The sequence below is a fragment of the Myotis myotis genome, unplaced genomic scaffold, assembly GCF_014108235.1.
Source record: "Myotis myotis isolate mMyoMyo1 unplaced genomic scaffold, mMyoMyo1.p scaffold_m19_p_1, whole genome shotgun sequence".
Lineage (NCBI taxonomy): Eukaryota > Metazoa > Chordata > Mammalia > Chiroptera > Vespertilionidae > Myotis > Myotis myotis.
In genome coordinates this window covers 174,361,984-174,381,716 of record NW_023416313.1, presented here as the reverse complement: position 1 = coordinate 174,381,716, position 19,733 = coordinate 174,361,984, and the positions used below count along the sequence as shown (strand labels likewise).

General features: G+C 51.1%; 1 protein-coding gene across 1 annotated transcript in view; it reads right to left on the bottom strand.

Moving 5' to 3' along the window:
* Window positions 1-19,733, bottom strand: part of LIPC (lipase C, hepatic type) — a 125,468-nt gene that overhangs the window by 20,971 nt on the left and 84,764 nt on the right. Inside the window, exons 2-6 of the mRNA XM_036302869.1 lie at window positions 14,420-14,607; window positions 11,706-11,888; window positions 11,055-11,172; window positions 7,859-8,092; window positions 5,182-5,427 (exon numbers count right to left, since the gene is read on the bottom strand). Of these exons, the coding sequence (XP_036158762.1) occupies window positions 5,182-5,427; window positions 7,859-8,092; window positions 11,055-11,172; window positions 11,706-11,888; window positions 14,420-14,607 (969 nt within the window). The remainder of the gene's footprint in view (window positions 1-5,181; window positions 5,428-7,858; window positions 8,093-11,054; window positions 11,173-11,705; window positions 11,889-14,419; window positions 14,608-19,733) is intronic.

The window sequence follows — 19,733 nt, the reverse complement described above, 5'->3', positions numbered from 1 at the left end:
AGACTATTTCAGGTCTGAAAGGTGAAAACCAGGAAATAGTCCAAGAACCCCTATCGAGATCATGCAAACTCCCCCTGCGGCAGGGACGCCGGCCCCTGAAGAGCCTCCTCACCAGTCCTCTGGCTTCAGACACCCTGGGCTCTCACCCCGCGTGAACCCACTGGTGCCACTTCAAACAGCTTAGAGTGGTTTCCACAGGCAGCACGGGGAGCATCAGGCTGTGAAATTGATGAAGAGAGAACATTTTTCTTCTTTTCGTTTTTGGGCTCATGGAAGACATGTTTCTGAAGCGTTAGATACTGGCTCTGGGAGACAGCATGACTCCCTTCGCGAACATCAAAGCGGCCTGCTTTCCCGTGTATCGATTTTCTCCGGTGGAGATGGGAGGTGGATCTCCTGCTTTCCTGCAGCACCGAGGGCTTGCTCCTCCATCTGAGATGCCTCCAACCCAAGAGGGAGGCTGACGATCATGGGACGGAGAGGCCCACAGGTGGTGGTGTGCAGAAGGCCACCACGCGAGGCGGCCAGCCCTTGTGGGGGCGCTGGTGGAATGAACCCAGAGCAGGCTCGAAGTAGGAAGAAAAGGGGCGAGTGGTGGCATTAGCATGTGTGTGTGTGTGTGCGTGTGTGTGTGCACGTGTGCCTAAGTTGGTGACTACATTGGGCTTAACTGTAACCCCCCATTTAAGTGATGCCCGATGTCACAAGATTGGATGCTTGTTCCTTCCGTGGGTAGTTGCTCTTGTGCTGGGTAAGAGGATAGGGGAGTGTGTGAGTGTGTGTGTGTGTGTAGGAATGTTGTGTCATGTGTATGTGTGTGGTTGGTGTCCTGCTGCCCACTGTTTGTGCCGTGGTGTTTCATGGGGCATGTCCTCACCTAGGCTGCAGTTCAGCTCATCACCTACCACTACGTGCTGGGGAGCTCTCACAGCCTCTTGGAAGATCAGTTTCCTCCTTTTAAAAAGGGTGCTGTGCTCCCTCACAGGGTAGTGGCGGATGTGACGGCATGTGTAGAAGTGCCTGCTTCTAGAAGGTATTAACCCAGTGACACCTGCTCCTGTCCCACATGCTGGACTGACCAGGCACGGGCCTGAGCCCCACCCATAGGTGCCAGTTTTAGTGGTTCACCCCATCCACACACAATCACTTCGTGGCCTGCAGAGGTTTTTGTCACTAGGTCAAGGTCACATACGTGGCTGGCGGCAAAACCCAATTCTGGACACTCCTTGTCCTAAACCCCAGCCTGCACTCTCTCTCCTGTCTGTGCCGCTTCCTCCGGAGCTCTGCCTGGAAATCAGTGAACACCTTCCAGAGAGGTAGCCGGGAAAAGCCAAAGACACAGACTCCCCCATCACAGCTGGTCATCTCGCCGACCAGGAGAAGAGTGCTTTGCCAGCTGCAGCAGCAGTGCAAGCAGGTTCCCACGCTCCACGGGGGGCCAGCGTAGGAAGGGTGGGGGGAGGGGAGAGAGAGAGAGAAGGCGTGGAGAGAGAAGAAGAGGAAGGGAGAGAGAGAGGGAGAAGGGAGGGAAAGAAAAAGAAGGAATGAGGGAGAGAGAGAGGGAGGGAGAGAGGGAAAGAAAGAGGAGGGAGAGAGAGAGGGAGAGTGGGAGAGAGAGAGGAAGAGACAGGAAGAGAGAGATAGAGAAAGAGAGAGGGGGAGAGAGGGAAAGGGGATGAGATGGAGCGAGAGATTGGGGGAGGTGTGTGGGGTGAAAGGGGCAAGGGCAGTGAGATCAGAGGCCTAGGGTCAAACACTGCCATGTGCTACTCACAAAGGATATGCTTTGGGAAGATTTGACTTCTTTGAAACTCAATTTATTTATTGGAAAAGTCATCAATCACCATCCCCACCCACCTGTCTCTGCCTGTCACCTATCTCTCGGTCGGTTGCTCTGGGTCCTCGTGAGGACTAGAGAATAAATGAGGTCACTTGTGCCGCACATCCCGCGCGGAGCCTGGTCAGGGCGCCTCTGAGTGCCACTCCCTCCCCTCCGCGCTCTGCCTCATCTGACTGCCGCCAGGACTAATTAGATACAAGGAGGATTTACTCAACGCGGATTCGCTTCCCTCCCTTTCTCTTAAAAAACTGGCTCCAAGCTGGTGAAGATTCCGCCTGAGAGAGTGAGAAGGGAAGTGGGCGACACATGGCCTCCTTCCACTGAGCTCCTGCTCCCCAGTCCCCCGCACGCTGTCCTCTCCCAGTGTTTCCCGCGTTCTGGCGGACGGCTGGATGGCTGCAGAAAATAGATTCTTTGATGGTTGTGTTGAAATATTTTGGGACTCAGGAACCAGGGCCTAGCTAGTCATCCTCTGTGCAGCTACAGCCAGGAGGTGATTTGTATCTTGCCCAGCCAGACCCCGCACTAAAATGCATAGTGCAATTAGATGTCCTTGAAGAATATGGGTTGTGGGTTCTCTGTAACCAGGGCTGGGCAAGTCTGTTCTTTTAAGAATTGGTACCCACTCATCAGACGCTGGAGGCGGCCAGTGAAACAGGCTTTGGGGGCCTGAGTCAGAGCTGATGGTGGCCAGGGTGGGTGAGGAAGAGTGAAGCTCTGGTGGCTTGGATTATAGGCTTCCTGCCAGCACCGGCCATAACTCTCTGTGGCGATGGGATCTATGTCTGTGCTCTCTGCTCCAGCCACCACACACTTGAGCACTGGAAGGGTGTCAAGGGTGATGGAGTAATTACGTTTTTTATTTAATTTAATGTAAATAGTTTAAATAGCCACGTGTGGTTGCCGGCTGCCATATTGGATGACAGCATTACACAGACTGCAGCACCCGGTGAGCAGCTGCTCCCACACAGGCGGAGTCTCACCCGCGTGGCATTCCCAATAAGGGGTTTAGGACTTGGCGCACCAGAAGGACTGAGGCAGAACTGGGGAGGGTTTGGAGGGCCCGAGGAGGGGAAGGGGCCAAGCAGGCCACAGTGTATCACTGGAAGCTTGGTCAGGGGCTGGGGTTTTGGCTTCTAACAGCTTCAGGCAGCCCTGCCTCCAGGATCACCGGCCCTGTAGGTCCGATTCTCATCCATATGGGCAGCGGGTAATAAAGAGACCCGAGTGTGGTCTCCAGGGCACTCCTGGCCTGTCTTCCTGGGACAGGACTGAGTGCATGCCGCCTGGCAGGGGTTTGGTCTCCCCCGTCCCTCTGAGGCAGGGAGTGTGCCTGCCTGGCTCGAGGAATGTGTGAAGAAGAAATGAGTGAGCGATCACATCAGTGTGGGTAGCTGCTGTGTGAGTACTGCCGCCCAGTGCGATTCCTGGGCCTCCTTAATAGGAAGGGAGCTCACACGCAGCCTGGGGTGGTCGGGCACGCGGGACCTTGGCGAAGGGAGGAGCTCAGCCTGGTTGTGCTGCTGCTCTTTCTTCCTCTGGCCCTTCTGTGGACACTCCTCTCCCTCCTCCACCTCCAGGCCCAAGCAGGTCTCTTCAGGCTGGGCCACGCTCCTCACGTCACATGCCCAGCCCCGGAAGCAGAAAATGACCCTTCTTTCCAGCTGATCTCAAGAAGAAAGCAGCGCCCCCCATCTCCTGCCTCCGTTACCCCCACAGGCAGACCAGGGCAGGTTGCTGGGGTGACGACAATCACTCAGCAGTTGTTGGGAGGTCTGGGTCTGAGTGCTGGCGCCGCCAAGGATCCACTGGGTGATCCCGGGCAAATGATTCCCCCATTTGGGCCTCGGTTTCCCTGTCTGTGAAATTGGCGGGTTGAACAGTCCCTCAAAATGCTAGCACTCCGGGATTAAAGTAGAGCTAGTGAATAATTCCGGGTGGCTTTGACGTGTAAAAGAGGAGCTGGTTAATCCAAACGGATGTCTCACTCTCACTGGCGCCCTGCGGCCTGTGGTGGGGGAGCTCCCGGAAGCAGGAGGCCTTCCACATTCCCTCCCCTGCTCCCAGTACAGGCCTCTCCACCCGAGAGGCATAGGCAGCAGGGGGGACCCTCTGCCCTCAGGTGGGAAAGATCCTGTCCTCACTCAAGTACTCTCAGAAGCTACCAACCACCCACGGCGGATTTCTGTGGTTCCTAGGCTGGCTTGGCCCAGGGAAGGGAAATCTACCTGGAGGGCACAAGTCCAGATAAACAGGGGAATTCTGAGCCTAGAAAATAAGTGGCCGGGAGCTTGAACTTGGGAGCCTGGGAGTGAAAAGGAGCTCTGGACTGGGAGCCGATGTGCCTGGTGCTAGGCCTCCCTCCAGGCTGTGGGCAGATCGCCCCATCCGGGTTTTGTTCTCCTTTTAAAAGGGGACATATAGCAACAAGCCTGGCCAACTTGCTTGGCTGATGTGGGAGCCACAAGGAATCCATGGCTGCATCTCATGTTTTGCATAAGATGCTGTGCAAATGCAAAATGATGGTGACGATGCATTCACCTTCTGCAGGAACAAATATTTGCATGGAAGCAATCAAACAACACAACACAGGCTCCCCTCCGCCCCCCAAGCGCAGGTGAGCATGAGCTAACTCACGAGTGAGCTGGTTTAAGGATTAGGCAGAAATGTGAATGGCAACAGATGTCGCCTGGCTCCCTCCCGGAAAATGTAGGCTTCATTGGAGTATTTATCTGCTGGCTTCAGTCCAAGCCGTGGCCACAGCCCTTTCTCTGACCTCCCGTTCAACCCAGGGAAGGGCAGGGGCTTGGTTTCTGCCTGAGGTGAGGGTCTGACTGGGAAACATTGGCAGCTGAAATTCATCTTGGCAAGGCCTTGACAGGGCCATGATCTCCTGTAACATCAGCTAATTTAAACTTTTGGGGAAAAGAGGAGCCACAAATGTAGCCTGGAGCTGTATTTTCCATGGGGGCCAGGAGCAGAGGAAAGCACTGGGTCCTAGCCAGGATTTGGAGACACTACCCGGTCCCTGTAACAACGAGACTTGGGTGGTCCAGGCCCCCCTTCAGGGCACCCTGGCAATGGGTGAAGAGAGGCCAACCCTCGGGTAATGGGCCTGGAGCACCAGCACGGATTGTTTCAGAAAGAATTCAGGCTTTTCTGTTAGCACTTGGCAGTATGGTGGCCACATTCTTGGGAGGAGCGAGGCCTTGTCAGTATCACTGCAGGGAATCTGTGCAGTTTCAGAAACACTAAAACCGAACCGGAAGCCATTCCAGGAAAAGACTTGGGGGAGCTTCTGGGCCCTCAGGTGGCGCGAAGGCTGCGGGGCCCACACTCACCTTTGAATGGGGCCTGGGCTCGCGTCACCAGGAAGAGCTGCTTGCTCTTCTTGCTCTGCCTGCCCTGGCGGATGTGATAGCCCAGCGTGTTGCAGCGGCCCTTCTTGCAGTCCAGGCACAGGCCCTGGCTGAAGCTGTCCATGCTGCTGCACTGGTAGGCCGTGCTCTGCAGGTTGGGGTGCTCCAAGGAGTCGATGAAGAGGTGCACCGACCGCTCGTGGGCGCATTTTATGGTCTGGGCGAAGGCTGGAACACAGGGCAAGAGGGACGTTAGCCCCCTTTAATCCAACGCCCCTTCAGGGCAGAGGAGCAGCACTTTAGGACGGGGAGGGGTGCTGCTGAGGTCGACCCGCTGACAGTGGGTCATGTCTTAAGTGGCCGAAAACATCAGAAAGAGCAGACCCCTCTCAGCTGCTTAGTTCGGCGGCCTGGTCCCAGGCACCCCGACCACGGTGTGCTACGTACGGCAGGTGTTTTGAAAGAAACTCCAAGTCACTAAGAAAATATCAGGTTATCTAAGCAAGCAGGACAGTGTAATTCCACTGGAAACATTTCTTTCTAAAGTGGTTGAAAACGCACATGGCGATGCCTCGGTGGTGAGTTGGCCGGGACAGGCTTGTGTGGGATGCCGCTGCGCTTACTAAAGCAGCGGCTCTCAACCTGTGGATCGCGACCCCTTTGGCGGTGGAACGACCCTTTCACAGGGGTCGCCTAAGACCATCCTGCATATCCGATATCTACATTACGATTCATAACAGTAGCAACATTACAGTTGTGAAGTAGCAACGAAAATAATTTTGAGGTTGGGTCACAACATAAGGAACTGTATTTAAGGGCCAGAAGGTTGAGAACCACTGTTAACTAAAGGGAGGGAAATGAGGGCTGGGTGTGGTAATGGCTCACGAAGGGTCTTTGAGAGCCCAGGCCTCTGACGGTCTCCCTTCTGCCCCGAAACAGCCATTGTGTCCCTGGGTAACTGGCCTGGGACACCAGCTGGGGGATGGGCGTCCAGAGAACACAGCCCAGGGACCAGGTCCTCACGGCCCTAACCCCTCGCTACCTTTTGTTTTTTTCCCCTGAAGTCTCCAAATCTTAACCTAATCTTTAGTAAATGATGCTCCAAGATTGTTGAGGAGCCGCCACCAGGCATGGGAAGTACCTAATGGGAAGGTGGAGCACAGGGAACTTTGCCCAAAGCTCTTTCCCGAAGAGCCGTCACCTTGGTTCTTGGTCCCTAGCAACTGCCCCCCTCATCCACTCCCCGCATCTTCACACAGTTCCTGCCTCTACTCCTGCATCTGCACGCAGCTCCTCGAGGCAGCTGTTACCAGTGAAGACACTCAGCAACTCCCTCGAGCTCACCTGGCTTCACCCAGGCGGTGAGGATGGTAAGCAGCGATCAACTTCGCTTCTGCCCAGGATTGGGGGTGAGAACCACCCCAGAATGGGATCACTTTCCAACACAAGGATAAAGAACACGGAGAAGAACCAGGCCGAGGACAGTAAAGCTAAGTAAATTGACTTGGCCCCATCACTTTGGAGTTTAGCACACAAGAGCCAATAGCACTCACTGTTCAGGGAGGCATGTCCTTGGCTGCTAGCTACTAAGTGCCATCCTGGAGGTCAGTGCTGAACTCCGGGAGGCGTGGGCCTGGGAGGAGGGCTGGATGGACAGGCAGCGTGGAGGGGCGATGACTCCAGGGATGTAAGGAACGGCAGGGGAAATGCCCAGAAGGCTCTCTCAGGCGTGGGCGGCTGGAAGGCTGGGCGTCCGGCCAAGATGAGATAATGTCGAATGTAAAGGTCCTCCTGATATGGGAGAGGTGGTGGTGACGCACTCACAGCGTGTTCTCAGCGGTGTCGGATGATCGGGGTGAGACAGTGGTGTGCCGCGGTGGGCGTCGCCAGCTGGCTTTCAGTGAGCCGGCGTGCTTTAATTAGGATAATATTTTGTAATAACGAGAAATTTGAAATGTTTATGGAAAGTGTGGTATTTGCTGTCAGTTTTGTTTTTTGATCCTGTGCCTGTTATCAATGTACCTGTTAATGTTTTGGATTTGAGAGAGATGTGGGCTCACAAGCCAGATGACGGCACAGTCGGTGCTTGCCCCGAGCTAAGGGATGTCATGAGGACGCATTTAGAGCTGAACTTCGAACAGGAAGAATCTGTCTGTCCGGGAGGACCGGCTGACGAAACCTCACCGGGTGAGAGGAGGATTCCTGCTCTGAGAGACCAGGGGTCACGAAGTCCCGTCTATTGTGTGGATCCTCATGGGAGCCAGGACAGTGGGAGCCGCCTGAGCGAGGAAGGGTCTGGAGAAGGGGGAATAGCCACAGGCATCAAGACTCCACTTTGAGAAGGACCACTACCCTAGAGAGACTTTGCACCGAGTTGGGGTCAGGGTGGGGATTCCTGGTGGTGCCCTCAGCTCATCCTCAGAGCTTGGGCTCCAAGGACCCCTGTCTGAAAGAGGAGAGGCTGCTGGGGGAACTCCAGCCCTTACTCACTGCCACAAGCCCCCCTCTGAACGGACTTGGTGAGCACACACCTGTGGCCCTCTATCCTTGCCAAAAGCTTCCCAGAATCCACACAGTGGGTGGATTCCACTGGATCCAGAAGCCCCGTGTAAGCATAGGGAGTGCAGGCCAGTGCTCTTGGCCGTGTCTCCTTCCTCACCATTTAGGCCGTGCTTGGTGATGTGCTTGTAGAGATCTAGGAAGTGGCAGCCAGGCTGGAAGGAGCCGCCGTTGGGGTAGAAGTCATAGTGTGCGACGGGCTCCTTGATGCCCACACTCAGGCCCATGTGCTCCCGGGTGAAGGTGTGGATGGCGTCCACAAAATTGGCGTCATCTGGTGAAAGACGGTCGTTGGGAGAAGCTCCTTCAAACATAGGGCCGGCGGCGTCCAACCCTGACGGAGAGCAAGGGCAAGGTTCAGTGGCACCAGGGAGGGAGAGGGGAAGTGCTCTTTTCAGCTTTTTCACGTTGTTACACATTCATGAGTAGCAGGAAGAAGAAAATCCCCAGGCCTAATCTTTCTCTAGGAAATCTTTGCCACAACCTTTGCGCAGTAAAACCCCAGTACTTCGTGGTGCTGAAAATTGAACACAGGCTGCGCATTATCTGTGGGGAAAAGCAGCTTGCAGGAGCTATGCAGTGGTGGAGATCAGGTGATGAGGGAATACTTGATTTATTTAAGCAAATCAGTTTTAAGTGCCTCTCAAGCTACTTTCAGGAGCATCTGTTTGCATACAAAAAACCCACTGTGCTCCTGGTAAGTAGCTCTTGCCTACACATCGAACACGGATTTATTTGCCAGCATGTCGTCAATAATTTTCCTAAACAAGCTGGCTTTTCTCCTACACTCATGTCATCTCATTGGACTGTCCTGCCCAGCCTCGGGACATCACGTTCCCTGGTGAGAATACTGTGAGCAGATAGGACTGCCCAAGCTCTGGGACTCCAGGGCCAGCCGCGTTTGCCCGAGGCCAGTGGCAGCTCCCGGCTGAGCCCAGGTGGGGAGCATTTATGGACGCAAGGTTTTTTTCTCCTTCCTTCACCTTCTCTGGAAGGCCCTGTGATGTCCCACCGGAGCCCTGGCTTTCATCCCTGCTGGGGGCGAAGGAGCGGGCAGGAGGCCTGGGCGTACCTGTTCTCCGGCACTCTGCAGTCACACACAGACTGTCTGGGTGATTTATATTCCTGTCTCCATCAGGCTGACTGCAAGATGTCAACAGGGGAATCAGCTGCCTCTGACGTGTGGCCCTGGCTAATAAGGCCCAGAATGAAGCGGGTCCTGGGCTTGATGCGGCCTCTGGGGTTCTGGCTCAGCCTTTAGGTCCGGTTCTATGGAGGGAGGGCCTGCTCACACCCAGGCTACTGAGTGTTACATCACAGCTGTGGGGGCACAGTGATTGGTTTGGGGACCAGGCCTCCCAGTCACCAGCAAGATGAAAAAAAAAAAAAGGATTCTCATAACGACAGATTTACTTGGTTTACATGTCTGCCATTATTCCTATCTTTTTACAAATTAAATGTCTTTTATGAAGTAATGATAACAGTAGGTAGTAGTTGCTAAAAATGTTCTTACTCTTAAAATGAAAGGTCATAGCAATGCTATTCATCTTACATTTCCTTTGGATTGTTTTAGCCTGTGAATGTGGGTTAGCCTGCTCGGTTTTGAAGGATGAGTAGGAGTTTGAGGTAGACTAGGGCTGGGTGGATGAGTGGCAGTAAGCTACTCCAGGCAAAGGGAACAGTGCATGCAAAGGCCTGGAAGCACAAGAGGCCACTGCGTGTTTGTAAAGTGGAAGAAAGTAAGTGAAATAAGCCAGTCAATGAAGGAAAAATACCACATGATCTCACTCATTCATGGATAATAGAGACCATTATAAACTTTGAACAATAATAGATACAGAGGCAGAGCTGCCTCAAACAGATTGTCAAACTGCAGCGGGAAGGCCGGGGAGGGTTGGGGGGCAGGAGGGAGGGGGGTAAGAGATCAACCTAAGGACTTGTATGCATGCATATAAGCATAACCAATGAACATAAGACACTGGGGGATAGGGGAGGCTAGGGGACTGTCAAGGGCAGGGGGAAAAAAAGGACACATATGTAATACCCTTTGTAATACTTTAAGCAATTAAAAAGAAAAAAAGAAAAACCCTAACTTAACTCTGAAAAAAAAAAAAAAAAAGGAAAGTATGGTGCTCTGGCAGCCTAGAATTACCGGAAGGGAACTGCCAGAGGAGACCCTGGGGCTCTGGGGACACTGCACTGAGAAGGCCTTGCCTGGGCCATTGTAGGAATCCTGGGCCTCGGGGGCGTGGCTGGGGAACCGTCTGATCAGGTGTGTTTTCCTGATGTGACTCTGGGGCAGCCTGAGGAGTGGGAGGGGAGGCCTTCTTGCATATTTTTATCTCTTCCTGGGTATCCAGGACTATTTCCTGTGGAGAGCAGCTACAATGTTTGGACAGGCTCAAGCCTCGGACTGATGAGAGGGCACAGTCCTCTCATGGCCACGTACAAGTCCAGCCTGGAGGGCAGAGCCTTCCCAGTAGAGTTATAGCCAACAGCTGTAGCTGTAAGCTTGATCCTATGGTCCGAACACGTGGCCCCACGTGTCTGAGTAACGTGGGCTTGATAGAGTTCAGGTGCACGTAATTGAGTAGATTAGAACATTGTAAACATCTTGTCCACGCCCTTACTTTGCCTCGTAGAACCTGGCTATCAAATAAAGACTTGGCTTGTGGGCGCTGTCGCTGTCTCTCCATCAGAGAAGCAGCGTTTCACTGAGACCCAGCTTTCATTCTCTTGTCTGTCTTTTCTAAATCCTTCACGGCTCCCCCAACCCTTGGCCGTGCTGGTGCGGCACAATTTCCGAGTTGGTATAGAGCTTGGGGTGAGGTTTTTGGAGCAGAGCTTCCTCCCTCAATCCAAATGGGTCCCAGAGTAAGACCAGTGTGTTTCACAAATGTGGAAACTGAGGCACCAACATAGCTGATGTTACAGCGGAGGTAGGGCTGTGGTTTTTTTTTAACTGATTCACGTTGGGCTTTTTAAACTATAGGTTGAAAAAGAAACTTTCCTGCTACAAAAATGTACAGAAGGTCTACTTTTCTGATCCTGTTTGTCCTGACGAGGCGAGGCATTTGTTTGAGGGAAGGCAGTGGGAGTGGAGGCTGTGACTTCCGCCTTCTCTCGGGACAGCTGCCTATGGCGGTGCTTACGTTTCACACGGCGCTCCCAGTCCTCCCGTGAACCCCAACACAGCGCCCGGGAGGTGGGGCGTGCTCTTTGTGAGACTGTCGGAAAGCATGTGCGTGCCCCACGCGGTTTGGAGACGACAGTTGTTAGTCACCAGGCGTGGGTACCTGTAATTCTCCCAATCTTGTGCTTTCCGCCCATGTAGCTGCCAGCGAACCCCGAGACGTGCGCGCCCAGGCTGTACCCGATGAGATGAACGTTGCTTCGGGAAAACGGAGCCGATTCCTGGAAGGCAGGGGAGAAGGCTGCAGGCAGGGAATTGCTGCCTGGATATAGGCCTCCGTGGGTGCAGCTTGTTCAGGCTCCCACCCTGTTCTTTGTACCTGATCACAAACGAGCCGCTTCGTTCACACTCTGGTTCCTCCCCTTGCGGACTCCATCCTCCCTCCTTTCAGGCTCAGCGGCCTGGGCCCTGCCTGGTGCTGCTGCCGCCTGCCTGCCCATCTTCCCTGGATATGAGTGCCCTGCAGAAGCGACCCCACCTGTTCATGTGTGGGGGGGTAGGTGGTTGCTAGGGTGTGTTTAGATCCCTTAGCGTGTCCAAGGGCTGAACATAAAAGGAATAGTAGGTAGGGTGGGAGGAGAAGAATAGTGGGTGGGGATGGGGTGCAAGTGGTCTCGGTCCCGGGCCTTTCCATTCCTGCGAGTGTGCCAGAGAGATTCTCCTGTCTGGGCTGGGGTTGGAGACCAGCTGATGCACTTGGCCTCGGAGGGGAAGGGAGAGGAAGGGAGAGGAAGGGAGGCTGGGTAGGTCTTACCTCCAGCCACCTGAGAATTGCCGCGACCTCCTGGCCCACGAGACGGGTGTTGCGGACGGCGATGGCGTAGTGGTTTTGGGCCAGGCTGATCCAGTCTGCCAGGGCCACGTTCACTGGCTGGGCCAGCTGGGACTTCAGCGCGGCCACCAACTGCCAGATCCAGTCTTCCAGCAAGCCGTCCACCTGCCGTGGGCCCACAGGGCAGTCAGTATCAGCAGGAGGGGCACTGATGTCCTCTTTCTCCCTATTCACCCACTTTACTTCTCCAACTCTTGCCTAACGCTGGGTCCTTTTCTCCAAGAGAAAGGGCTTGGCAAGGGGTTTCCCAGCCACAGCACGAAAATGACATTTGGGGCCAGATGCTTGTACGCTGTGGGCTGTCCCGTGCACTGTAGGAGGTTGAGCGGCATCTCTGGCCTCCATCCGAGATGCCAGCAGCACCCTTTGTCCCCAGTTATGAAAACCAAAAATTCTCCTTACTTTGCCTAATACTTCCTGGGGGCTACCACCTCCAACCCCCAACCCCCAACTGAGAACCACTGTGTCAGCATTTCCCTATTTTAGGACTCGCCCAGCCTTGAAACAATGGAAACATTTGTGTCAATAGGGTACTGAAAGCGGTCGTCTCCTTCCAGCCTCGGCTGCCACACCAGCCCCTCCCTGATGCCTGCTCTGCTGTACCTCTGAGTCCCACCCAGGTCCCCCTCCTGCCCCCGCCCTCACTGCATCCTGCTTGCTTTAGGGACTAGCACCAGGAGCCAGAACATAGAAGGGGCTCAATAAATATTTATGGGGAATTGTTCTATGTATGCACCTTGTTTGAGAACCAATTTGCAGGACACTTTTGACGGGTTCACAGAGCAAAGACATTTATGCTGTGTCTTAAAGGATGACTAGGAGTTCTCTGAGAAGAATGGATGTGGTGGTGGTTGAGGGGGGCGGTATCTAGAAGGAAGAGCACGGGCAGAGGTGCAGATGACAGAGGGAAAGTCCGGTATGTCTGGGAAGAGGAGAAAAGGAAGGTGTGGTTGAAGGCTTGCTGGCAGAGGTTAAGAGCAAAGCTGATGGATTGGCATTTCCCCCGGGGTAAGATCCATTCATTTAGTAAAGATTTCCCCAGCCCTGGCCAGGTAGCTCAGTTGGTTGGGCCTCAATCTATGTTAGGTCCCTTCTCTAGGGGCAGAAAAGTCCCCCACCACTTTCACTGCCAACCCCCATTTCTCTACGGGGACCCCTTTAAATCCTGGGGGGGGGGAGTTGCTGCAGGAGCCTCTGTGCTATTCTGGAATGGCAATAGAAGCCACCCCACCTCATGGCTGCACCCACGTGGCATCATGTGACTCCCTACTACCCTCGGAGGCCAGGCACGGGGTCTGTTTGGTTCATGTGCGGTTGCTAGCCTGCACGTGGCAGGCTCTGGGAGAATGCGTGTTGAAAGAGTGGTGTGGTAGATGGGCCTCTTTTGTTCTCTAGAGCAGACAGATGAGGGTTTCAGGAGAATTTCCAACTGGATGGCAGGGGAAGGTTTCCAAGTCATAAATCAGACCCCCAACTCCTGGAAGTTTCTTATTGTGCATTTAGCTTGAAATTGTGGGTGGGCTGGTAACCAGGGAGTCAGAATTCCCGCTTGGAGATAAGGCCTCACTTAGTTTGACTTCAGTTATTGCCCACAATATTCTCTTCCTTTCTTCCATGGTAATAGCATTCTTAGCATCACTAAAGGACCACACTTCCTCTGAGAGACTACACATGTCTCAGCCACCTTTCCATCTAGGTATGGCCCATGGATGCAACTGGAGGCACTTCACAGATGCTTTCGGGAGGCCTACCTAAAAAAGCACTCTTCTATACCAAAGCCATTGAATTGTATACTTTAAATCAGTGGTTCTCAACCTTTTGGCCCTTTAAATACAGTTCCTCATGTTGTGACCCAACCATAAAATTATTTTCATTGCTACGTCATAACTGTAATATTGCTACTGTTATGAATCGTAATGTAAATATCTGATATGCAGGATGGTCTTAGGCAACCCCTGTGAAAGGGTCGTTCGACCACCAAAGGGGTCGCGACCCACAGGTTGAGAACCGCTGCTTTAAATGGATGCATTGTATGGAATGTGAATTATATATCAATAAAGTTGTTAAAAAAAAACCCTGCTCTTTGACTCCTTTGTATGCACCCTTTGCTATCTGGAGTAAAGGTGTGATGGCTAGTGCTCTAGCTGCCGTCTGGGACTTATGAGGACGAGGGCCACGTTGAAGGCAATGAGCTGGGTCCTTGAGGACTTCCCATTTGCCCAGTTTTGGATTACCTATCTCTAGATTGTTATGTGACAGAGACCACATTTCATTGAGAGACGATGTCCTTGGCTTCCTACCTCCTCTTGCGAGTCATGCAGCTTCACCTGCATGGACCGCAACCCCTGTGGGCCCTCATGTGCTGGGTGACCTCTTTGAGTCACATTTTATCACCTGAAACGCGGAGATAATGATGTTTCCCCTCCCTGCTTACGCATGGAATTGAGATCATCACTGAGATAGAGTGTGGGGAAGCACTCGGAAAATTAGAATGTGCTTTACAAAAATTATTATGCATGAAGCTGCTATCACCAGCTCCCAATCTTTTTATTAGAACTGAGCACACGAGGGAGGGAGGGAAAAAAAAAGAAAATGTTAAGAGCAGAGAGCAAAAAAGATGTGTCAGCATTTCCTACCGACCACCCGTGGATGATCATCACCAGCGGCAGAGAGGCGTTGAAGCCGCACTGCTGTAGCGTGTCTGCGCGGTGGAGCTGAATCTGACAGCCCCTATCAGTCGCCCCTTCAAAGAGCAGGAATCTGGTCTTCGTCTCCTGCAACGTTTCATTTTTTCTAGCAGCTCGAGCTCTCCTTGCAAACGGCTCTGCAAAAGAAGAGGAAGGAGGGTGCTTAGCCCGGCCTCTCTCCCACCTCTGCCAGCTCTGGGACCACCCGAAGGTTCTGAAGAACACCGGCCAATGGGGTTCCTGTGAGGTGCTGGAGACAGTGATGAGACGCAGCTGTGGGGGCCCCCAAAGAACATTTCCAGGAGAATGACCGCTTCTCTCCTGGGAGATGATGGAGGGTGGCCTAGGAGGACCCAACACAGAGGTGGGGAGGGCCATCCTCCATCCTGCCATCCAGGGACCCTAGGACCAGCCCGTCAGCAGCTAGAGTAACTGGAGGACAGTAGGCATATGGGCGAGGGGATAGGGACAGAGGCTCTGGGAGGACGAGGCTTTCACCCCAAATCCCACTGCCAATAAGTGGCAAAGTCGGAATTCAAACTCACGTCTCTCTGGTGTCTGGCATATAATCAGCAGCTACGTAGGCCTGTGTGGTTAAAATAAGGACAGAGTGGCGCACTCAGCACTTTGCATTTTTGATCTGTGAAACCCTTTCTGCGAAAATTTACCCCACTTGCCCTCACAGGGCCAATTCTGTCTTATATGTATTTACTCTGGATTTAGCTGGGAGGATTAGGAATCAATGGATGGGCATGACATAGAAGAATTTTTTTTTTTTTTAAGTAGTTCACAAAAACTCATGGTAGAAGAAATAGAAATGAAGAGAAAATAAAGGCAGTACAACCTTTACAACGACAGAAAATGTAAATAGATTAGCACCCTAACACGCACAGTATGTGATCCTCGCAGGCTGCTGGAGATGGGCCACAGATTTTATCCTGAGCTTCCTATTGGCCAAAGCAAAAAGGGAAACAGGAGCAGTTGTAGGATTCATGGCGTCTAGTTGCTCACACTCTCCTGACCCTGAAACCCAAAATAGTTTCCTTATGGGTTACTGTAAAAAGATCACCGGGCGAGGCAGAGGCCATTTCTTGAGCATCGTTCCCACACAGTCAGCCAGTTTCATGTGGCTGACTCTGAGAGTGGTCTCCAGGCCACACTGGAAGCAGTGGCTGCAGTGCCAAACTGCATTCACGTCACAGTGAATCTCTGCGAGGTGCTTTACTGTAACCCAGCAGTAGCCTCGCTATGGAGCGAGGCAGGGCCACTTTGGGTCACATTTTGGGTGGAAGGAGTGGAGCTCTGGAGCCTGCGTGTCTGAGCCGCCATGACTGTCTGGTTGTCCCTGTTGCAGAACACAGAATACTGGATCCTCCTCAGCCACTCCACGGCTTTGAGAGCTCACTGCTATGGCCCACACCCACACTCACACCCACACCGAAACCCCTCCCCCAAGCGTTAGCTCCGCACAGAGCCAGCTCTTGGCTGAGCATGTCTACCTGGGGACACTGCAAACCCAGAGAGGCCAAACTGGGTTGGTTTTGGTTCCTCCCAACCCATTCTTCTTCTTTCTACATTTCCTATTGTGGTTTGTAACACCATCATTCATCCATGTAATTTCTCAAGCTAGGAAGCTTTCCTGAGATGCCCTTTCGGTCCGCTTGGCAACTCCCGGGGCCATCAGGATTATCCCCGCTGCCGCTGCTGCTGGGCTAGTCTAGGACCGTATCTTTATATTGTTGTGTTGGTGGTATTGTAATAGACTTGTATATGTTTAATATTTAATTTGTTTACTTGTAGAATTAGTACATGTTAGGCATATGTATACAATCTGAAAAATGCCCAAGTGAATAAAGAATCTCACTATTCAGAAAACCACACAAGTAATATTGTGAGTATTTCCTCCCAAGCATTTCTTATACAGGTGTTTGTTTCATGGGTACTTACGTGGAGTGTCTATAACCGAGACCATATTATGTGAATGGTTTTCACCTGGCATAATTATTTCTCATAGCATTAAAATTCTTCAAAAATGTGCTTTTGAAAAGTGGCATAGTTTGCTTACTTGTTCCATTTTTGTTGGACATTTAGGTTGTTTCCGGGTTTCTCCTTTTTTCTATTACAAACAATGTTCCAATGACCATTTTTATACATAAATATTTCTCTGAATCTATGACAATTTTCTTAGTATAGATTCCTGAAAGTAGAATCATTAGCTCCTTAGGTGTGATCTTATTTATCTCTCTTTTTATATGCATATATATCTAGATTGACTTTCAGCACCTTTTAAGCTAATATTTATTGAGGGCTTACTCTGTGCCAGGGACTTTTCTAACAGTCTTGTTTGTATTAACCCATTTAAGCCTCAGAGCAAGTCTGTGAGTGAGCTGTGAGGACACCTAATATTCTGTTATGAGTAAGGAAATTTCTTGCAATGGTATTCAGTAGGAGCAGCTCCCTCCCCAGGCACGTCTTCTGAAATCATCATTTTCTCGTGTCTTTGGAGGAGATAAAGACACACCAATGATAACAATCTAGGGGTATGGAAGGAGACTTGCCTTGGGGTAGCGACCACACTATACATTATACAGATGATGTGTTATAGAATTGTACACCTGAAACCAATACAATTTATTAACCAATGCCACCCTAATAAATTAAAAAAAAAAAAAGAATCAGGGATGAGGCGGTGGTTTTGAGAGACTATTAACTACAGTAAGTGGTCAAATCCTTTGAGGGAGTCAGCCCCGTGTCACCTGGGAAGTGAGGTGACAGGCTGGGGAGGCTTGGGGTTCTCTCCGTGTGACAGCAAGATCCCGAGGCAGCAAAGCTTCCTCACATCAGTCAGAAGAAGCTGGGTGCAGCCATTACGTTTCTAATATGACATTCCTTGCAGCAATGATTTCTCTATTCCTAAGTGAGCCCTCAGGTTTGAGGGGTCCTAATAGTTCATACAAGAACAAATGATTTCATTTTCTTTGGGTAAGGACATCATTAGGCGGGTGGCTGCAGGCAATGAATGAGCTGGCACAGGAGACAGCCAAAGGTTCTGCAGCAGAGGCTCCAGGAGTTAGGCCCTGTCTTCTTCCTGGGCTGCCTGGGCTGGGGCCTCCGCTCAGTTCAATGTCTATCCCACCCCCTCCACCCCCAGGTGCTGGCTGCAGCTGGGGACACAGGTGCCTAAGAAAGCAGCTGCAAGCATTAATATGCCCCAGCTGTTTGTGAAATATCTTCACATTCGTGCTGTAAATTGCTAACGTGTGTGAGTGTGCGTGTGTGTGTGTTGATTTCCTTTTATTAATTCAACTACTGAAAATATCCTCAGACCTGGGACTAGGGAAGAGGGCCTCTGCTCAGGGTGGGACAAACCTGAGATAAACACAGCCATAGCTCTGACCTAGGCTGCTGTGGCCAGGCCTGCGATCCGTGCGTATACAGCACTGACTTCGTAGTTCCTAGGACGACTCATTCATTCTTCTTTCTGCCAACACTTCCCGAGTACCTGCTCTGTGCCAGGCATTCTTCCACAAATGAAACTTGCCTACAGCTCAGTAGCCTTTGGAGCAAGTATCAGGTTTTCTTCCTTATTCTTTAAAAAACATAGTTGGTGCACAAAAGCGAAGTAACAACAGAAAACAAAATGCTAAAAAATACACTCACTCACATCCTCGTCATCCAAATGGATTGGCTTTTTATTTTCCTGTATCCAGAAGCAAATGTATTTTTCACGTAACTGTGCGGCTATAGCTTGCTTTTTGCTTTTTTTCATTCCACGTTACATAATAAGAATCTCTCCATATGCCTACAGTGTTCATACTCGTCACTTTTAAAGGCTGAGTAATATTCCATATGGGACTGTTTTGTAATTTATGATTCCATTTCCCTCTCTGGGACAAGCAGTATGATTCCAATATTTCACCCTCATAAAAAGAGCTGCAAGGAACTTCAGCAGAGAGTTTTTCCTCCCAGAGAATTATTTCCACCAGGATGAATCACCTAGTGTGGAATTACTTGGTTAAATGGTGAGGTCGTTTTGCTGACATGGGAGTTGAAGCAATCTTACAAGTCAGTCCCCCACAGGGTGTCAGCCACGATTATTACCGACCTAAGAACCCATAAGACCCACACATTCTCATTAAAGGTGATGACGGGGTGCTGGGGAGCAGGTGGAATTGGTATGGCAGGTTAAAAGGCTGTTTATGCGGCTATCATGTACTTTTTGCTAGTAACTCAGAATTCCTTATTTTATTCAATCCTCATAATGCCCCCACAAGTCGTTATCCCAAAAGGAAACTGGGTCTCAGAGAGAATAAGTGTCTTGACTAAAGTCACAGGAAGTGACTGAGTTGAGCCTCATGACAAGAGCAGCTCCTCTGCAGTCCAGGATGTTAAAGTCGCCCATTGGGACAGACTCATAAACATCCTTTGCTAGGCCGTCAGCACCCCGCTGGAGGCTCGCTGACCACGAGGTCATTGAAATAGGTCTTTCACAATTGCGCTCCCAAGGTCTAGATCTAGAACAAGCATGTCAAACTCGTGACCCGCGGGCCGCATGCGGCCCACAACCAATATTTTTGCAGCCCGGCCAATATAACAGTATGTAAGAAACATTTTAATACAAATTTTGTAACTTAATTTTTACAATATCCTGTTATACATAATTATTAGTAACTAACTACAACGTTCGCTAATGACTGATTACTATAATCGTGTTGCATTCATTTCCCTTACGAGCCTTGCGTGCAGGCGCACAATTTCTCTCCACTAATACAAGCAGCGAATATTTTAGCAGCCAATGGCCATGTCATTAGTCTTGTACTGACTTGTTTGGTGTGTGAAACAGGAAGTATTTCGCTTTTGGAGAACAAGAAAAATAGGTTTATTTGCGTTACACTTATTAATTTGTGCAGTTATTCAGTTTGTCTGGTAAATTAATGTTCAAGAAAAAATGTTTAATTTTTATTAAAATGTTCTATTATTTTTTTAAAATATATTTTATTGGTTTTTTACAGAGAGGAAGGGAGAGAGATAGAGAGTTAGAAACATCGATGAGAGAGAAACATCGATCAGCTGCTTCCTGCACATCTCCTACTGGGGATGTGCCTGCAACCCAGGTACATGCCATTGACTGGAATCGAACCTGGGACCTTTCAGTTCGCAGGCCGATGCTCTATCCACTGAGCCAAACTGGTTTCGGCAAAATGTTCTATTATTTTATGCTAACGATTACTCATTTATTTCAGCCCTTTGTATTGAGCATGTT